We start from the raw sequence: 19,321 nt of genomic DNA, 5'->3' as shown, positions 1-19,321 counted from the left end.
TGCCCTCCTTGCTACCTCTTGAGGCTACACTACATCTACTGGTGTTACTCACGGTCACGGAACTCCTGCTCTTTGCTACCTTGCTTGCCTTATTTACCACTCCAGTTATGTTATGGCCTCAGAATCTTTGTTTAAAAAATATTTTATTTATTTATTCAAGAGAGACAGAGAGAGAGAGAGAGAGAGAGGCAGAGAGAGGCTCTGAGGGGAGCCTGATGCGGGACTCAATCCCAGGACCCTGGGATCACGACCTGAGCCGAAGGCAGACGTTCAACCACTGAGCCACCCAGGTGTCCCAATTATCTCTTTCTTTATGTAAGAGCAAATGCATAGGGATGTTTGTTTTCTCACTAATATATTTGTTTTACCAGCATCTAGAACAGTGCCTAGACAGAGAAGGTAAATAGCCAATGTTTTCTGAGTGAATATGTGGATGAAGGAATACATGTTACTATGTGCCAGTTACTTAGTATGCAGTGATGAAGAATTGGATCTTGCTCTCAAAAAACAAGCTGCCTAATAAAAAAAACTGTCGCAAATGACAGAGATTTGTTTAAAGAGTTAGAAAGCCTGGAATAAGGATGCCAAACTGGTCTGAGGTAGGATGAGGCACCAATGTTGGGCTTCCTGTAGGAGGCAGCACCGGAGCCCGACAAAAGTTAGCCCAATGAAAGGAGTTATGAGAGGTTTGGAGAGGAGCTTTTGATTACTTATTTATTTATTTATTTTTATTTTTAAGATTTTATTTATGAGAGAGAGTCTGAGACATAGGCAGAGGGAGAAGCAGGCTCCCTGTAGGGAACCTGATGCGAGACTTGATCCCGGGACCCCAGGATCATGACCTGAGCCAAAGGCAGATGCTCAATCATTAAGCCACCCAGGAGCACCTGGAAAGGAGCTTTTTGGATGGAGGAACGTGATCAACAGAGGCATGGTGGCTGAGCAGATGGTGTTAGTGTTCCTCTCATTCCTCTTCTTTCTCCTCAAAGCTTTTTACCATTTCCGGATATGCCAACCTGACTTATGGCTAAGAGCTGCATCATGACTGGGAGCCTGCTCTGCCTATGAGCACAAGCAGGCTGGAATGCCTGAGAATTAACAAGTGCCTCTCAGCTCTTAATGACTAATGAGTGTTGGGGTATAGATACCCCCATTCTCTCGCCCCTTGGCCAGGCTATTTCTGAGGGGTTAGGTACAGCAATTGTGTGGAACTGAACTCTATTCAATTACTGTTGTTGATTTAATAAATGCACCCATTATCAACTGAATTCTCTTTCCTGAGTCATTTCACCTCCAACTACCCCTTTTCTCTGAAACTCCCAACAAACTGTTGATCCTTGAATCTTGGCTCAGGGTTGACCTCTGGAAAAACTCAAACGAAGACAGTGATTTTTATCCAAACTCTAGAGAATAAAAATGACAAAGTCTTTGGTCTGCTTTGGGGGATAATAAAGCAAACCATGTTGGTTGTTTATAGGTTATAGGGAGAGGTGATTTGGTTTGATAGTAAAGGAATTTGAATTCAATGTTAAAGGATTTGGACTATTTCCAGATTCCTTAAGAAATCTTTGAGTTTGGGGATAAAGTAATCAAAAGAATATCTTTTTTTTTTTTTTTAAGATTTATTTATTTATTCATTAGAGAGAGAGAGACTCAGAGACACAGGCAGAGAGAGAAGCAGGCTCCTCACAGGGAGCCCGATGTGGGACTCGATCCCTGGACCCGGGGTCATGCCCTGAGCCAAAGGCAGACGCTCAACCGCTGAGTCACCCAGGCGTCCCTCAAAAGAATATCTGAGAATGATGAATCTAGCTGGGGTATATTGTGGCATCCTACTAGGGGCAGGAAACGTCTGTAGTTAGGAAACAGTTCATGGAACACAGGGCATATTCAGAAGTGCATTAGTGAGGTGGCATTGAGAATGGAAAGCAATAGATGAAGAGAACATGTCAGGGGAAAAAATGACAGGATTTGGAATCGAGTTGTGTGTGTTGTGGGGGTAGGAGGAGAAGAGCAGAGAATGTCTGAGGCTATGCGAGTTAGAGAGCAGAAGTATCATTAACAGAGATGAGGAAGCTGTGAGTGGGATCTGGATTTGATGAGTTAAAGACCTTTAGGGTTTGTGCCAGTGGAATGTCCAAGCAGAAATGTTCAGCAGACAGCTGGAAATATAAGGCGGCAGGAAGGATTTGGTTTCAGAATTGGGGGCTCTTTTAGACAACGATAAATGTGCCTGGCTATTTGAAAAATCCCAAAGCAATACTTGCTTTATACAAGTCTGATAGTCTTGACTCTTACTAGAGGAGAAATTTCATAGGAACCTGCAGTCATTGGTGGACTTTGCAATTGAAATACCTGCTTTTGATGTGGAGAGGCTAGCAGTGTGTACGGAGGCAAAAGGGGGAGAGACAGGGCAGAGAGCTAGGCTCCAACCAGGTGAATTCTCGAAGATACTGGCCAACCCGGGAAGCAAGAAGTCCGATTCAAGGAGTTTGGCGGAGTTCAGGTGCAGTAGACAGGTTCTGGAGTTCTGGAGACGGAGATTTGGCCAAAAGACCAGCCATTCCGTTCAGAGTCTTCAGACTCAGAAGACTGATGTTGTTTGTTTTCTGCCTGATTTTATGGAGTGGAGCTGGCCGCACACCGAAAGATGTTATTAAGGAGTCCATCCCTCAGCTTTTTTCTTCTCCAGGCTACGTAAACCTTATTTCATTCTTCTCACAGGTCATACTTTCCATTTCTTTAATTATTTGTTACTCTTCTCTGAACTTTCTCCAATTTTCCTTTTAAAACCCCGAGACCAAACCTTCAAAACAGTAACAACTGGCTTAGTTCAGGGCACAGGAAATGATTTTCTAAAATGTCACACCCAGGCAACATTTCTTTGCAGGTTTTTCCACCTGCTTTAAATGAGACCACTTGTTACTCGTCTAGATATGATGCTAATTTTAGACACAATGTGATCACAAGGGGATATCTTTTTCAATAATTTTGTTTTAACCTCCAAAGGCTCACAGTTGGAAAGGGTATTGGCTCAAATATATATATATATGAAATAATACATATATATGTATATATATACACACATATATATGTATGTATACATATATATATATATTTTTTGTTTTAGGAAAATAGAGGTAGAAGATTACAGAAAATATGTATATATACATATATTTTTTTTTGTTTTAGGAAAATAGAGGTAGAAGATTACAGAAAACTAGGGTATTACATCTGATTCTTTCTCTCCCATAAGATAGCTCATGCCATGAAATATATGAAGCAAAGCTGTCCCGCTGGTACTTTTGCCCCTGCTCATCCTAGCAGACTGAACACGGGGCTAGCTAAAATGTGAGGAGGTGTCATTCAGAAAAAGGGAATTTACTTAGACAGGAGTCAACACTGGAAGCAGGGGAGGATGTGCCAGGCCCCGGAGAGATGGCTCAGGCAACTCTGGGAGTAATTTTCCATGTGGACTGAAGGAAGATCTTGTAAGGCACAGCCCCAGGTTACACAGGCGGGACTCCAATTACACAGGATTTACAAGCCATTACTGGAGAGAGTCTGTGGCTCTCCTGGCGCAGGCGGAGGAGCAAGAAATGTTCACTGGGCGGTAAAAGAATTTCGGTGTACGGGGTAAAAGAACAACCGGGCCTGCCTTGTACAGAGTGCAGAAACTTGCCCCCACCCCCCCCCACTCCCCCGAGTGAGGATTGAGGGTGGAGGCATGGGGGGGGGGGCGAGCCATTTCCACGACTTAAGAGTCAGGCGAGGGGGATGCCTGGGTGGCTCAGCGGTTGAGCATCTGCCTTTGGCTCAGGGCGTGATCCTGGGGTCCTGGGATCGAGTCCCGCGTCGGGCTCCCTGCCTGGAGCCTGCTTCTCCCTCTGCCTGTGTCTCTGCATCTCTCTGCGTGTCTCTCATGAATAAATAAATAAAACCTTTAAAAAAAAAAATAAAGAGTCAGGCGAGGTCTCCGAGCTGAGACGGCTGAGGATGCGCAGCCACCTCTGATGAGCGCAGCCTCCCAATGCGGGGGTGGGGGGCACAGTTGCACCCTCGGGGCGCTGGGAGGCGTCTGGTGCTGAGGCAGCGGGGAGGAAGGGGGCCACCTGCCGGGCTGCGCCTGCGCCCCCTGCGCCCCTGCGCCCCCTGCGCCCCTGCGCCCCTGCACCCCCCTGCACCCCCGCCCCAGGCCCACTCCCTACCGCGGTGCACGCCCGGCGTGAGCCTCCACACGTAGCCGCAGGCCGCTCCTTAAATAGGTCGGGGCTGAGCAAACCCTCCCAGACGAGCGACGGCGAGCGGGGCGACCGCACGGCGCGGCGGGTCAGGGGCGGCCAATAGCCGGGTGCGGCCCGCCCAGTCGCCTCCCCCGTCGGGGAGCCTATAAGTCGCCCGCGGCGCCGGGGGGCGCCCGCCCTCGCGCCCTCGCGCCCTCGCGCCCTCGCGCCCGCCCGCGTCCCGCCGCGGCTCCGCTGCGCGCACTCGGCCCCGCCGCCGCCGCCGCCGCCGCCCCGGGCTCCGGGGTCCCCGCGCTCTCGCGAGAAGTGCGCCGCTGCAGGGCGGCGGGGGCGCCGGAGCCGCGGGCCCTGCGGAGGCCGGAGATGGGCTGCAGCGGCGCCCCGAAGCCGCCGCCGCCCCCGCCGCTGCCGCTGCTGCTGCTGCTGCTGGCGCTCGCCTCGCAGCTCTGCAGCCCCGGCGTCGGGGCCGACTCGGAGAAGCCCCGCAGCATCCCCACAGGTGAGTCGCCCCGCGGCTCCCGGGTCGGTCATTCATCCGCCGGCCCCTCGCGCGGGGCCCGCAGGTGAGGAGGCGGGAGCCCGCCCGCCCGCGAGGTGAGTGACGCCGCCCCCGCCGCCCCCGGGCCGCTGAGCGCGCAGCGCCCTCCCGCACCACGGGGCTCGGCGTCGGGCCTTGCGGGCCTGGGCTGGGCGCGCGCACCTTTGGGGCGACCTCCTTCTCCTCCTCTCCTGGAACCGGCGTGAAGGCCTCGTGGTGGAGGAGGCAGCAGGCCCGCTGCGCCCGAAGCTCGGGGCTCGCCGTGACACGTGCCCCCGAGCGCCCCAGGACGCCCCGGTGGCACGTGACCTCCTGCCCGGGGGCCGCGGGCCGCCCTCACCTGCAGGCGGCAGCTCCCCCCCCCCCCCGGGGACCCCAGGGGCGGCTCCGGGCACACACCTCCCGTAGCCTTTTCCCTAAACCTGGTGTCTTGCTTCCAGAAGCTGCGGCTGCAGCGGAGTCCAGGCCCGCGCCTGCAGCGCCGAGCGCTTCACGTTTCCCGAGAGTCCAGGAGCCTCCCCGCGGGGCTTGCGCGCGGTTTGGTGCCACCGGTGCGCGGGCGGATCCTTGGAGCTTGGCGCTTTGTGCTCGGACTCTGCGCTCGACTCTCTGAAACTAGATCTTGCGCCTAAATGTCCCTGTGCTGCTGCACTGCTGCTTTTTTTAAATCAGGATCATTTTGTCCTTTTTCCTTTCCTTTTTTTTTTTTTTTTGCTCGAACTTAAGCACAAGGACAAATTTCTGTTTCAGGGTTACAGTCAGAAGATGCCATTTGGTGTAGAACCCAGCTGGTCCATCTAAGCAGTAGTTTGTCTTCATTTTTAAGTGCTCCAGGAGGTTCCAGGGAGCTAACATGCCCATCACTCTGCATTCCTGCCAAACAGTACTTGCTTTGTCAGCTTGAGAAACTTCAGCGTGCAGATGGATTTTTGTCCGTTGCATGATGCTTTTCTTTCTCCCAGATAAATTTGGTGGTTTGGTAATGGATTTCTGAACCCTGTGTGGTTCCTTTAGATTTGAACTGAGTTTTTTTTTTTTTTTCTTCTTTCTTCAAATTCTTAGTGTAACACCTAGAAAATAGACAAGTAAGTGCCTTCAGCAAACTTGGAAATGGAGACATTAAAAAAAAAAAAAAATCCCCAGAAAAATGACTTTCTTTGTTGGAGCACCCAAGGCAACCTTACTAGGAAATAAAATAATCTCCAAGGGCTTTGCTGCTTTTAGAGGGACTTCTCCGGCCTTTGTATATTTTATTTCAGGGCATTACCATCACCTCCCTCCCCTTTTTATAGAAGGCATCTCTTTGTAGCTTCCTCTAGGTTTATAGTCCAAAGCATCTTGCTTTCCCACTCTGGCTTTTAAGTTTCATGGAACTGGACAGTAAAGTTTTAATGGACTGTAACATAAGGGAAAGAGAATTTTAGATATGAATGTTTTCCTCAGAAACTGGCCGCAGAAAACCCACTTCTGAAATCTGAGGTCTGGTTGATTTTGGTGGGTAGGCATGGGGAATTCAGTTGGCACCTAAATGCGGGAAAATATTAATTTGTAATACCTGGAGGCAGCGGTAGTCAGTTTGATTATGAATCTTTGTGTAGGTAAATGAGATGAGATGATAAATATAGACAGTACACTGCTCGATAACACCGCCAGAATCATGGACTATGTTCCAGTTTCTCCCTAAAATATTATAACCGAAAATTGCTAACTTGGACCCTTTCATTTATCTGTCAAGTGAACTTCAGAACTCTAACTTGTCTCACTTCATAGGAGGTCTTTAAGAAAAGTACTTACCGTCTCTATCCATCTGTATTTGTCACCGGGCCCCAATTAGCCATGAAGAAGTAGATTAGACCAGGCTTTCTAGGCCCAATTGACATTTTGTGCCAGATAATTATTTATTGGGGTGGGGGTACTGTCCAGTGCATTGTGCTATGTTTAGCAACATCCTTGGCCCCTACCCACTAGATACCAATAGCACCCTCCTCCACATGTGAGAATGGAAAATGGCTCAGATTGAAAAATGTCCAAATGTCTCCTGAAGGGCAAAATTTCCCAGGGTTGAAAACCCCTGGATTAGAAAAATCAGTGTGTATCTGGAGCAATGAGGCATCATAGTGTTACTGGAATGATACTAGCAACTCCTTTTTGAAAGCAAATGTTTATAGTGATTTTCCATTTTTCCACTGTAGTAGGGAATGTGCTATTTGAATCACATTAATCAAGTTTTGGAATATGTTTTTCCCTAGCTTTCTTTGATGCTGTGTGTTGACCAGGATTGAGAACACTGGTTTTACTTATACCTTTCAGAGGCTTTTGCCGTGTACTGTGTTCATTCCTGTTTGGTTGCAACTTTGTTTTTAGCACGGAAAGAATCTAAATAAGATTTTGGTTAAAAACAATTATTTTCTCCTAGAATTACTTATAGGTATTTTCCCTTAAAATTTTATCTGTCTGGAGCCTTCAAGGCAAAAGCCTCCTAATGAGTGTCCACAAATCAGGTTAATACCATAATTTATCTTTCCTATACTTTTCTGCTTTCTGGATGAGAGGAGAAGAGTGGATGTATATCTGTCCAGTGTTTACAACCAAGTCTCCAGTCTTGGATCAAAACTTTTTTGTGTTTTCTAAGGTATCTTGGCTATTTCATGATCTAAATTGGGCAGAAACCAAGTTTTGGGCAAAAATGTAGGAAATGGTTTCAGATGTTTCTGTCAAGACCAGTATTTTTCAACCATGTTCATTTATGAACTCTTTAATTTACTCTGGCACATTCAGGGAGGAAAGGAAAGGTTTGTCCCATCTGCTGATGCAAACTGGCAATTTTTGGGGTGGAGAGGGAAAGACCAAGGTCCTGCAGAAACCTCTGGAAGGGAGAGAGAGATCCTTGTCTTCTGCGTACTTTCTGTGCCTGGGCTGTAGCCACAGAACGACTCATGCTTAAGCAGACTATGCCTTTTATTTCATAATATAAAAAGGGTCCTATGAAACACCTATGGAGAATGTGAGGATAGCAAGTTAAATTGAGATACCTTTTTCTACCCATCACATTGATTAAAGCATTTTTTTTAACTTTTTTAAAATTTATTTATGATAGTCACACAGAGAGAGAGAGAGAGAGGCAGAGACACAGGCAGAGGGAGAAGCAGGCTCCATGCACCGGGAGCCCGACATGGGATTCCATCCCGGGTCTCCAGGATCTCGCCCTGGGCCAAAAGGCAGGCGCTAAACCGCTGCGCCACCCAGGGATCCCTGATTAAAGCATTTTAAAAATAAACTCTGATCATAGTAGCTGTTGTAAGGATGGGAACCCACAGACTGTTAATAGAAGCACATCATCTTTGGAGAACAGTTTAGTAATGTCTGGTGGAATTGTTAATCCACATACCCTACTATTCTAGATACATACGTATACAGTATTCTCAAATTTCTATGTCTGTCGGTTCTCCTCAAATTCTATTCATTGTTAAAACTAACTCTCAGGAAATTCTTCCCCTTACTATCTTTTTTTTTTTTTTTTTAAGATTTATTTATTTATTTGAGTGGGGGAGAGGGAGATACAGAATCTCACAGACTCCCTGCTGAATGTGGAGCCTGACACATGGGGTTGGGTGTGGGGCTCTCACTCTTAGGACCCTGAAATCATGACCTGAGCTGAAATCAAGTCGGATGCTCCCCGGACTGAGCCACCGAGGCGCTCCATCCCTTACTAGCTTTTGTTCGGCTCACTTTCTAACTTTGTAACGTGGTTGGTTTATATCAATCATACCTCTGGGTTGGAGTCGGGGATCTCAGCTGAGGGCAGGAGAGGCCCGCAGGGCTGAGTCCAAAGTGCTTGCCCCTGGGGCACCTAGATGGCGCTGTTGGTTGGGCCTCCAACTCTTGGTTTCAGCTCAAGCCCTGGTCCCAGGCTTGTGAGATCAAGCCCGAGTCAGGCTCCCTGCTCAGCACAGAGTCTGCTTAAGACTCTCTACCCTCCCTGCCCAGTAAAATAAATAAGTAAAAAAAAAAAAGTGCACACCCCTGGAAACACACTCCTCTTTCATTCTGGGTCATTACTACCTCGAGGAGGAGAGCCTTTATGGTGAGGGGTGCCAGCGGGTGCATCCCCCTGCTGTAATGTGCTCCTGCTAGTAGCCCCGAGACTGGGGACACAGTGAGGGGCAGTGTGCCCTGCTTACGAAGTGAGGGGGGGAGCAGGTGACCTGCATCAGAAGGGTTGTCTGGGCAAACAGCTAAACTAAAGTTTTCAGTGTGTAAAAGCGTCACACACACAAAAAAAATGTATGTTAGATTTTTTTGTTTATTTTTTTTGTTGTTTAATAAATTATAAATTCTTTGAAGTGAGGGACTAAGTTATTCATTTTTGTGGTCCTCACAGTACCTTTCCTGTTGTAACATGAAGATTCTCAGTGTCTGGCCCACTTGTAGAATTTTGAAAAGTGACATGCATGCAGTCAGTGAGATTGCATTTTTCCAGGATTTTAACTATTTTCACTGAACTTTTCTCTACTTGTGGACCCATACACTATCATGATCTAGCAATTTATTAATGAAGTATCTAGCAAGGCCTTATTTCTGAAATGTGGTTTAGCAGCTCTTCTCCCAGGTTATATTTTTCTGTTCTACTTACCTTACTCAGTGTAAAGTCACACCTTCAGAAATACTCTCAGGTGATTGGATACCATGATTTTTTTTTTTTTTAATTTTATGAATGGTGAAGTGGAGACTTGGAATGGTTATGTAACTTGCAGAGGATCACATAGCTGGAAAGCAACACAGGTGGAGCTTGTGTCCTTTCTCCAGGCTGTGCTCTTCGTCGACTTTCTTATTGTTCTGTTGGACTTTTGGGACTTATGGGAAACAATAGAGCCTAGACGTTAGAGACCTAAAGAAGCAAAAAGAATGCTTTGCTAAAAGGAAAGCACATATTTGTAGGTTTATGTAAATGGAGGAGAAAGGGATTGGCACAGGCTGAAGGAAAACTGGGCCCTAGGCCAGGGTGGCAAACTGTGGCCCGGAAGCCAAATCTGGCAGGCCACAGCTGTCTGTTTTTGTATGGCTGGTGAGTTAACAATAGTTTTTCTATATTTGTTTGTTTTTCTATTCTATTTATTTATTCATGAGAGACACACAGAGAGAGGCAGAGGCTTCTTGCAGGGAACCCGATGCAGGACTCGATCCCTGATCCCCAAGACCCCGGGATCACGCCCTGAGCCGAAGGCAGACGCTCAACCGCTGAGCCACCCAGGCATCCCAAGTTTTCCTATTTTTAAATGATTGAAAATATCAAATGAAAAGTAGTATATCGTGACATGTGAAAGTTCTATGAAACTCAACAGTCAGGGTCTATCAAGTTTTATTGGCAGACAGGCACGCTTATTTATGTACATATTGTTTGTGGCTGCTTTGGTGCTGTAAGGCAGAGTCAAATAGTTGCCACTGAGACTGTATGGCTTGCAAAATATAGATTATTTACTATCTGGTCCTGTAAAGAAAAAGTTTGTGGATCCTTGCCTTAGGACATGACATTTCCATTTAAGCTGTGGCTCATGCAGATCTGTTGCTCTCTTGGAAGGAGCTGGATTCTGGACAGTAGCAGCTGATTCTGGGCATTTGAAAGGTCTGTTTTTCATTTTAGACTTTCCAGTGATTTCTGTGGTGTTTTTAATTCAAAGATACAGCTTCTCTGTTACGACTTTTAAAACATGGCACTCGATGCTAACTAGACACGTGCTGTGGTGTAAATAGTGTACTCATGATCAAAAAGGAATAAAACATTGATGATTGATGGAAAAGGAGATGCATATTTCTTCTTCATAGCTTGTGGGTGTTCTAGAATTTTGGTGTAGAAACTTGGTTATGAATTTGTGGCTCAGTTCCTGGGAGAAAATGATTAGCACATTTATCAGTGAGTACCTTTATTTTTCTTTAGCAGTTGCTATGAATTAGGTTAAACTGAGAAATAGGTGGCTCTCAAAGTGACAGATATTTTTCTTTTACATTTTACCAGTTTGCATTTGCAGTGATCTGCTTGCCTCACTGAATTAACCTTAAATAACAGAACTAATTTTTAGAGCTATCGAGATTATAGTTAGCCAAGAAATAGTCATCCTGAGTAGTAGAATAATAGAGTGTGTTATGATGTGTTATCTTATACTGCTCACTAGCTATACAGCCTTACTGTTGCCGCCTGTGTTTGGAAATGCCGTTACTGAGAGTAGTCTAACAGCACAGAAGTTATTACTACCCTATTTGTGTCATAAGAATGCCCCTTCAAAAACTGTTGCTTATCGTTAAAAAATAACTTTCAATATCTCCCACTCAGGATAACTGTATTTTAAAACAAAATTCAAAGAGTAGAGGTATGTTATTTTTATACACAGAGGAAAGATTTCCGTTATGTATTTTCTTTTGTACTTTAAGAGAGGGAAATTGATTTATGTTAATAACTTCACTTAATTTTTATTTTATTTTTAAAAATATTTTATTTATTCATTCATGAAAGACACAGAGAGAAAAGCAGAGACATAGGTAGAGGGAGAAGCAGGTTCCCTGCAGGGAGCCCGCTGTGGGACTGGAACAGGGACGCCAGTTATATTGATTGTTATGTTGATTTTCGTAATTGCTTTCATTATTTTGGGTTCATAAGACATCCCGGTGTGTATTATATTTACTGGTCATCTATTCATTTTCTTTAGGATTACATTCTCAAATTTGTAGAAAGGATTCTCCTATTTATTTTCTAGTTACTATTTATCTGTTTTAAAGTTCCTTCAAAGACAAAGAGTAAAGGTTTTCCTTTGATTTAAGTGCTAATGTGGTTCTACTCCTCTATTATGTTGACATCACAAGGTAAAGGTTCTTATGGCATGAAGGAACTTTCAAGCACATGCATTTTTTTTTTAAGATTTTATTTATTTATTCATGAGAGACACTGAGAGAGAGAGGCAGAGGGAGAAGCAGGCTCCATGCAGGGAGCCCGACATGGGACTCGATCCCTGGTCTCCAGGTTCACACCCCGGGCTGAAGGCGGCGCTAAACCGCTGAGCCACCAGGCTGCCCAAGCACATGCAATTTTTATCTCTTTCATCACCATCTACAGTCAGCCTCAGATACTCAAGTACAGCAAGTTGAGTATGCATCATGCCACACAGCTTCACCCTCCTGCAGGCACAGCAGCAAGTGGAAGATGTTCATAGAAGCCCGGAAGTCTTGGGTTCCTGATTCTGGGCATTGTTCATAAAAAACTCCAGAAGCTATGTTTTTTTAATTCCAGTGGCCACAGAGTCTCAGCACAGAGCCATTGTCCCATTAACTAGGCTCTGTCATTGACTAGTCTGTTTCATTAGTTCGGAACCACAGCTTTCATGGGGCCTTAGGGTGCTAATTACTTACAGGTACTACACACAGGGCTAAGAAGGTAGCCAGTTACTTTTAGATATTTTAAATGTATTCTCCAACTGGTTCTTTAAACATTTAATCCTTTTCTTCCTGTTTCTATCAGGATGATAAACACTAGCAGCTATTTCAATACCTCAAAAAAAAAAAATCAGCAAATATAGAATTTAAATCACTTCTTAAAAAAAAAGAAAGAAAAAGAAGAAGCCGGCAGATATTTTGCAGGCAGACTAAAATGACCTCTCTAATTCAATCATCTAGGGAAGTCTCACAGAGCTGTTATGCAGTGAGCAAACTGGTCCTTTGATGGGATTTTCCAGTCATGCCCAAGCCAGCTCTGAGGCCCCTTGTCTTCAGAGGTCCCACGTCTCCTGCTCTAGCCATGCTAAGGTCTTTCCTGGCCTCCAGCTGGCACCACAACTGTGACCAGAGTGCTCTGCTTGTCCAGACCCTCCGAAATTCTTGTCGGCCACATCGAGAGAAGGACAATTCTCCTTTTCTTCTTAGTTTAGTTTAAACAGGGTTGGAATTTTTTAAACAGTGACTTTACTAGGTAACCAAGGGCAAAACAAAACATAACTCCAAACTGGAAAACCACCAAAGCAAAGAAATCAACAGACTTACAAAGTAGAGACTCAGAGTTCTTACTCTATTCTGACTTAAGTATAATTAGAGACCTGCATACCTGGAATAGTTTGGGGGGTTCCTAGGTTCTGTGTCCTTGCTCAGCTTTTCTTTCTCTACTTTTCTATCCCATTTCTATTTCTTCCTACCACGTTCCTTTCTACAGAGAGTTTTTTCTTCTCCTGGGTTGCAGTCCATAAAATCATGGACTTTTTAAGTTTGTAAGTGTTAATAGGTTATGAAATAATAAGAAATATATATTTTGATCTCTGCTCATGGTCCCTGATAATATTTGGTCTTTGAGCCTGGTTCTTGCTACATAGCTTCTAAAACCCTTGTAATTTTCAAGTGATAGGAGTTTGTCATATAACTATTAAATCCCTTAGAATTTCCTGGGTGAAAAGAACATCTTTTGTTCTAATGAGGTGATTCTTGATGGGCTCTTGAATGGGGGCTGATCACCAGAAAGATTAAGCCATGATTAGAAGCTTGAAGTTTTCAGGGGCACCTGAGTGGTTCAGTCAGTTAAGACTCTTGGTTTTCGCTCAACTTATGATCTTGGAGTCATGAGTTGAGCCCCACGTGGGGCTCTGCACTCAGTGGGAGTCTGCTTGAGATTCTGTTTCCCTCTCCCTCTGATCCTTCCCCAGTGCATGCACACACTCTCTCTCTAAAATAAATAACTCTTAAAAAACAAAAAAGAGGGATCCCTGGGTGGCGCAGCGGTTTGGCGCCTGCCTTTGGCCCAGGGTGCGATTCTGGAGACCCAGGATCGAATCCCACGTCGGGCTCCCGGTTCATGGAGCCTGCTTCTCCCTCTGCCTGTGTCTCTGCCCCTCTCTCTCTCTCTCTCTCTCTCTCTCTCTGTGACTATCATAAAAAACAGAAACAAACAAACAAACAAACAAACAAACTTGAAGCTTTCAGCCCTAAAAATATCAAATGAAATATCAAATATCCTTCTGTAAAGGAAGAGGGGTTAGAAAATAAGTCAATAATTGACTATGCCTACATGGTGAAGCCTTTACAAAAAGCATGGGGTTTGGAGAGCCTCTGGGTTGGTGATTGCATCTATATGCGAGAAGGGTGGTATACCCCAAATCAATAGGGACACATGGGCTTCTTTCATATAGCTGTTCATTCTAAAATATCCTTTGTAGTAAATTTGCAATAGTCAACTGTTTTCCTGGGTTCTGTGGGCTGCTCTAGTAAATTATCAAACCTGAGGAGGGGGTGTTGGGAACTTCTGATTTGTAGTCAAGTCAGACAGAAGTTGTGGGTAACCTGGGGACCTACTACTTGTGATTGGCATCTAAAATGGGAGCATTCTTGTGGGACTGAACCTTAACCTATAGGGTCTGTGCTAATTCTAGTTGAATCGAATTAAATTGCAGGACACATGCCTGGTGTGGGAAAATTGGCCAGTGTGGGGAAAACAAAAATCTACATATTTGGTATCAGAAGTATTGTGTGTGAATAGTATAGGAGAAATATGACTGTTTTCCCTAGACGTAGGTATACTAGTATCTTTATAGTTTCATAGGACATATCAACATAACCCTAGCCATTAGACAAACTATTTTCTTCTGTGTGAGTGAAAGTTTTTATGCATTTTTTTCCCCTATAGCTCTGTTGGCATTGCTTTAATTCTTGGTTTTGAGTAGCTATTTACATTTGCTTTTATGAGTCTACATACTTTAATAAATCTCTATTTATTTAATTAACTAAACTTTAAAAATTCTCCCAGAATACATTTTTTCTAGAAGTAACTAACATGTTGTAACTTCTTAGATACAAAATATGCTAAGAATAATTCCCTTGGTGGAATTCTCTGAATATCACAATTAATATCTCAAAATTTAATTCAGCAAGTATTTATTCAGTGATTAGTCTGTGTTGTGTTGCCTTATGTAAAGGGAAAATAGAAACATGAAACAAGCAAAAAACATACCAGGCTCAGTTCCTGCTCCACACTAAAATTTTAAGATACTTATGGGAGAAGCAATGCATATATATAAAACTGAACAAATGGAAGGAGCACTTAAGGTGAAGTGGCCTGGCCTACGGGGGAAGAGCACTGACATCCGGGCCTCAGGAAACCATGATCTAAGTTCTAACCCTTTTATTCACCAACCTTGAGCCAATTGCCTTGCTTCTCCAGATTTCCTTTGTAATTTATGATCTTTATACCTCTGTTTATTTGATGTCTCCTGAATCCTAAGAGTCAGGATGTGGAGTAGAGGCAGAGGCTGCTGGAATCAGAAAACAGGCCTGAAGGAAACTTACTATTAACACATTGGTTATGCCAAAGGAAGCATAGATACAAAGTTGTTTTGTACTTTAATATTCTAGTTAGTCTCCCAGGAGCTGGACTTGGACGGGCCTCGATATTGCTTTTTTTCCTAATTAACTTTTGATTGAGAGGTAACAAAGTCCATCTAAGAATAACTCTAATTATATTTACATTTAAAAATATTCCAAGTGTTTTAATGTGAGAAAGGAAAATAGTCTGGTGTTTATATGAAGCTATTTTCTGGCTTCTGAAAGGAATCATATATTCTTCAGTACATTTAAGTACTGTAAGCTGGTTTTGTTTTGTTTTGTTTTGTTTTTTTTAGAGATTTTTATTTATTCATAGAGACAGAGAGAGGCAGGGACACAGGCAGAGGGAGAAGCAGGCTCCATGCAGGGAGCCCGGCGTGGTACTCTATCCCGGGTCTCCAGGATCACACCCTGGTCTGAAGGCGGTGCTAAACCGCTGAGCTACCTGGGCTGCCCTGTAAGCTGTTTTTAAAAATAACTATATTCTTCTGCTTCAGTATTGACTGTTTAAGTCCTGCCGGTTAACAAAAATGCTAGCAATTCTTTAAAATTAGAAAAAGATTTTTTTCTTTTTGAAAGATTTTATTTATTTATTTATAAGTGACACTGAGAGAGGGGCAGAGGGAGAGGCAGTCTCCCTGAGGGGAGCCTGATGTGGGACTCAATCCCAGAACCCTGGGATCATGACCTGAGCAAAAGGCAGAGACGTTCAACCACTGAGCCACCCAGGCTCCCCTAGAAAAAAATTTTGATGAAATGTACTGTTTAAAAATTGGAGACCCTCTTCCAAACTGTTCCTGGAAAGTTGAAGTCACTTTCCCCATTCCTCTGATTTATTCTTTTTTTTTTTTTAAGATTTGATTTATTTATTCATGAGAGAGAGAGAGAAGCAGAGACATAGGCAGACCACAGTTAATTTTTAGATTCACTAAATATCTGTAAAATATGACTGCATTTATAAACTAGGAACATGGTAAATGAGAAGAAAATCAGTTTATGGGAGAAAAGAATTTGTGAGTATCTGTCTCCGTATGCATGCATGTGTCTCTAGTCATGGAGATTTACTGTTAATCCTTAAGAATGGAGTAGAAAGTTGGAATGCCTTTTGATCTGGAATTTTCTTTGGTATCCTGCTCGAGCATTGTCATAGTAGCATTTATTCTACTTATGTTTGCACCCGAAGAATGGAACATATCTTGTGAGTGGCATCATCTTAGACCCAATCTTAGGGGGAGATGGTAGTGCCCAGTGCTTTTTCTCTTTTCTTGGCTCCCCCCCCTTGCTGTTTACAGAGGGATTTTGTGTAAATTGAAGGAAGCAGTTCAAATAAAACAATTGCAGGGGGAAGAGGGTAGCTTAATTTTGAAAATATATACAGTTGTTACTTTTTCAAGCATAAGATTACCAAAAATCACAGAACCATTTAGCCTGGATGTTGTTTTTGGAGATTAACTGTGATTTCTTGAATAAGCAAGTAAGCATTAGCAGATGTTTTTCCCATAAAGTAGGTAAGGTTAAAGAAATAAAGAAAGATCTATTTTAAAAAATGATAAACTAACTTTTGTATTGTTATTTAACATAAAGTGGTTGGTATTTTTATATCCCACAAGTGTAAGCATAGGGTTTTTTCATAGGGTATAAAATCCTAAACAGTGAGCCCCCTTTTCTCTCTAGCAAGTCCCTGAATGGCGCTATTGCACCAGTATCAGCAGTGCCATCATGGGCTACTCTTTATGGATGAGTGGATAGGTAAGATTTTATGAAAGATGCCACGTGGGAGACAATGGTAAGGTAATGGTTAAGGGGATGAGGTTTTGGAATCAGAGAGCCTAAATTTAAATCCCCCTCTACCACTTATTTGCTGATTATCCTTGGAGCAAGTTACTTAACCTCGCTGAATCATAGTTTCTTTGTAATGATAATTGCGGATTAAATGTGATAATGCCTGTAAAAGGCTTTAGCACAGGGTCTGTGAACAGAAATTACTCCATAACTGCCACTAACTAAAGTTATTATTTTATTTTTTTATTTTTAAAGATTTTATTTATTTATTCATGAGAGACACAGAGAGAGCAGAATCAGAGACACAGGTAGAGGGAAAAGCAGGCTCCATGCAGGGAGCCTGATGTGGGACTTGATCCCGGGTCTCCAGGATCACTCCCTGGACTGAAGGCGGCGCTTAAACCGCTGAGCCACCAGGGCTGCCCTAAAGTTATTTTAAACAGTAGAATTCTGATTACCCTTATTCTAAAGTGGAACCTAGAATTAAGGTATAGAATTAATTCATTTATTCTGATTGGTAATGAGAGAAAAGTAGAGGTTGTCAATAAATTCTAGAAAATAAGTTTTAACAAGTTGAGATATAAAGATAGTTTTTTTTTCCAGGGGAACACACAGGAAATAAACAATAAATTTAGTGGTGTAGTCTCTTTGGTGATGTTCTTTATTTACTCAAATTCAAATCCTTGAAGTCACTTTCCCCATTCCTCTGATTTATTCTTTTTTTTTTTTTAAGATTTGATTTATTTATTCATGAGAGAGAGAGAGAAGCAGAGACATAGGCAGAGGGAGAAGCAGGCTCCATGCAGGGAGCCCGATGTGGGACTCTATCCTGGGACTCGGGGATCATGCCCTGAGCCAAAGGCAGACACCCAACCGCTGAGCCACCCAGGCATCCCTGATTTATTCTTGATAGTCAAATATGTTGAGTTCCAACCATTATTTTCTCTTGCTGTTTTTTAAAAATCTGTAATGGAAAGCATATCCATATATAACATATAACTAAGTATCTCAAACATCTTTTTTTAAAACATAATCTTAATACCATTATCACACTCAGTAGCAATTTCTTCATTTCATCTAATGCCTATTTAAGTTCATTTTTCCACCTTTTCTCAAAAGTGTCTTTTTAGAGTTGGTTTGTTTGATCAGTCTATCAGGATCCATTAATTTTTCCTCCTAAATACCCTCCAAGCTATCGGCACCTTAGTCCAGGCTGCAGATCTTGGGCAGCTTGAGGGTTAAACCCAGCCTATTTATTGGTTTCCCGAAAGCTTGAACTAAGTCCTATGTTTTTAAAATCAGGAGATTTTACTTAAAAGTCTGGAATTTATTTCTCTTGGAAGGGGAGGTGGGGAAGGAAGACCTGGAAGCATGGATTTGCCTTCCCATGTCAACAACAGCTGGCTGATACTGAGAAGAGCTCACCACAGCTTCCACCTGGCCTCTTCACTATTGTGTGTTTGCAACTCTTGCTCTGCGCACATATCACAGAATGAGATAGTTATAATTGCTTCTTTAATTATTACTCTCTCATCTTTTCATATTAATCTTTCTAGAGTCCAGTAGCTCTTAATCAGGAGTGATTTTGCCCCGAGGGGATATTTGGTAACATTTGGAGACATTTTTAAGTGCCATGAGTGGTGGGTGCTACTGGCATTCTGTGGGTGGTGGTCAGGGATGCTGCTAAAACATCCTACAATGCACAGCACATCCGCCATGAGAAAGAATTAACTGGCTCCAAATGTTTCTAATTTCACTGCCCTGTTCAGAAGCTTCCAGTACCTTCCCCATGTATTTATTATTTCCCAGTTTTCACTCTGTATTCATACCATACTTCTCACTGTCCAGCCATACTTTTGCCTTTCTTAAATCATACCTGTTTTTCCAGTTCCCTCCCACTGTCAGAATCCCTCTTGTCCTTTTTAAGACCTCCATGTTTCCCATTCATGAAGCTGTTTTTGATGTCGCTTATCAGAGTGTTCTCCAAAAATCATTTTATTGCAGCTGGAAACTTTCCTAAAGATGACTGATTTTAATATTCTCTTTTACTACTGTTCCTATTTCTCTAATCCAAGAAACGGAATCTAGAGGTATTAAGTGATGTATTCTATAAATGGTTCTTTATCCTCCCCCCCCCCTTGCTAACATATAATCTATTGCTTAATTAGGTGTTTAATATGTTATTACCCTTCTTTCCATGTGAATTAACTTTATATTCTCTGTTGGATTTACCTGTAAGAGGACAACAGTGTCTCTTATTGTGGGTATCAAGTCTGTGAATTGCTAGGCCTTAGAACCACAAGCCTCTGTAAGTTTCTTTGTCTATGGATCCTACAGGGGTCTGGTAACCCATGGCTCACCTCAGTCCCAACTACCAAGAGGGATGGGCACCTATGCCTGTCAGAGTTCC

The 19,321-nt window shown here is 43.4% G+C and overlaps 1 protein-coding gene and 1 long non-coding RNA gene across 5 annotated transcripts in view; one reads left to right on the top strand and one right to left on the bottom strand.

Annotated features, from left to right (window-relative positions):
* LOC112909457 (uncharacterized) overlaps nucleotides 1-5,441 on the bottom strand; it is a 28,818-nt gene extending 23,377 nt beyond the window's left edge. Inside the window, exon 1 of one of the 3 annotated variants that reach the window (XR_003233121.2) lies at nucleotides 5,182-5,441. This is a non-coding gene — a long non-coding RNA (uncharacterized lncRNA). Of the gene's footprint in view, nucleotides 1-2,355; nucleotides 2,468-4,944; nucleotides 5,031-5,181 lie in introns of those variants that run through there. The other 2 variants (XR_011995299.1, XR_003233120.2) reach the window with 2 other exon arrangements.
* PLOD2 (procollagen-lysine,2-oxoglutarate 5-dioxygenase 2) overlaps nucleotides 4,270-19,321 on the top strand; it is a 92,892-nt gene continuing 77,840 nt past the window's right edge. Inside the window, exon 1 of one of the 2 annotated variants that reach the window (XM_072727075.1) lies at nucleotides 4,270-4,743. In XM_072727075.1, the coding sequence (XP_072583176.1) occupies nucleotides 4,608-4,743 (136 nt within the window). In that variant the 5' untranslated portion in view covers nucleotides 4,270-4,607. The remainder of the gene's footprint in view (nucleotides 4,744-19,321) is intronic. The other variant, XM_072727074.1, reaches the window with a different exon arrangement.

The sequence above is a fragment of the Vulpes vulpes genome, chromosome 11 (genome assembly GCF_048418805.1).
Source record: "Vulpes vulpes isolate BD-2025 chromosome 11, VulVul3, whole genome shotgun sequence".
Taxonomy (NCBI): domain Eukaryota; kingdom Metazoa; phylum Chordata; class Mammalia; order Carnivora; family Canidae; genus Vulpes; species Vulpes vulpes.
The sequence above is the reverse complement of the archived record's forward strand: the minus strand, read 5'-3'. Positions and strand labels throughout refer to the sequence as shown.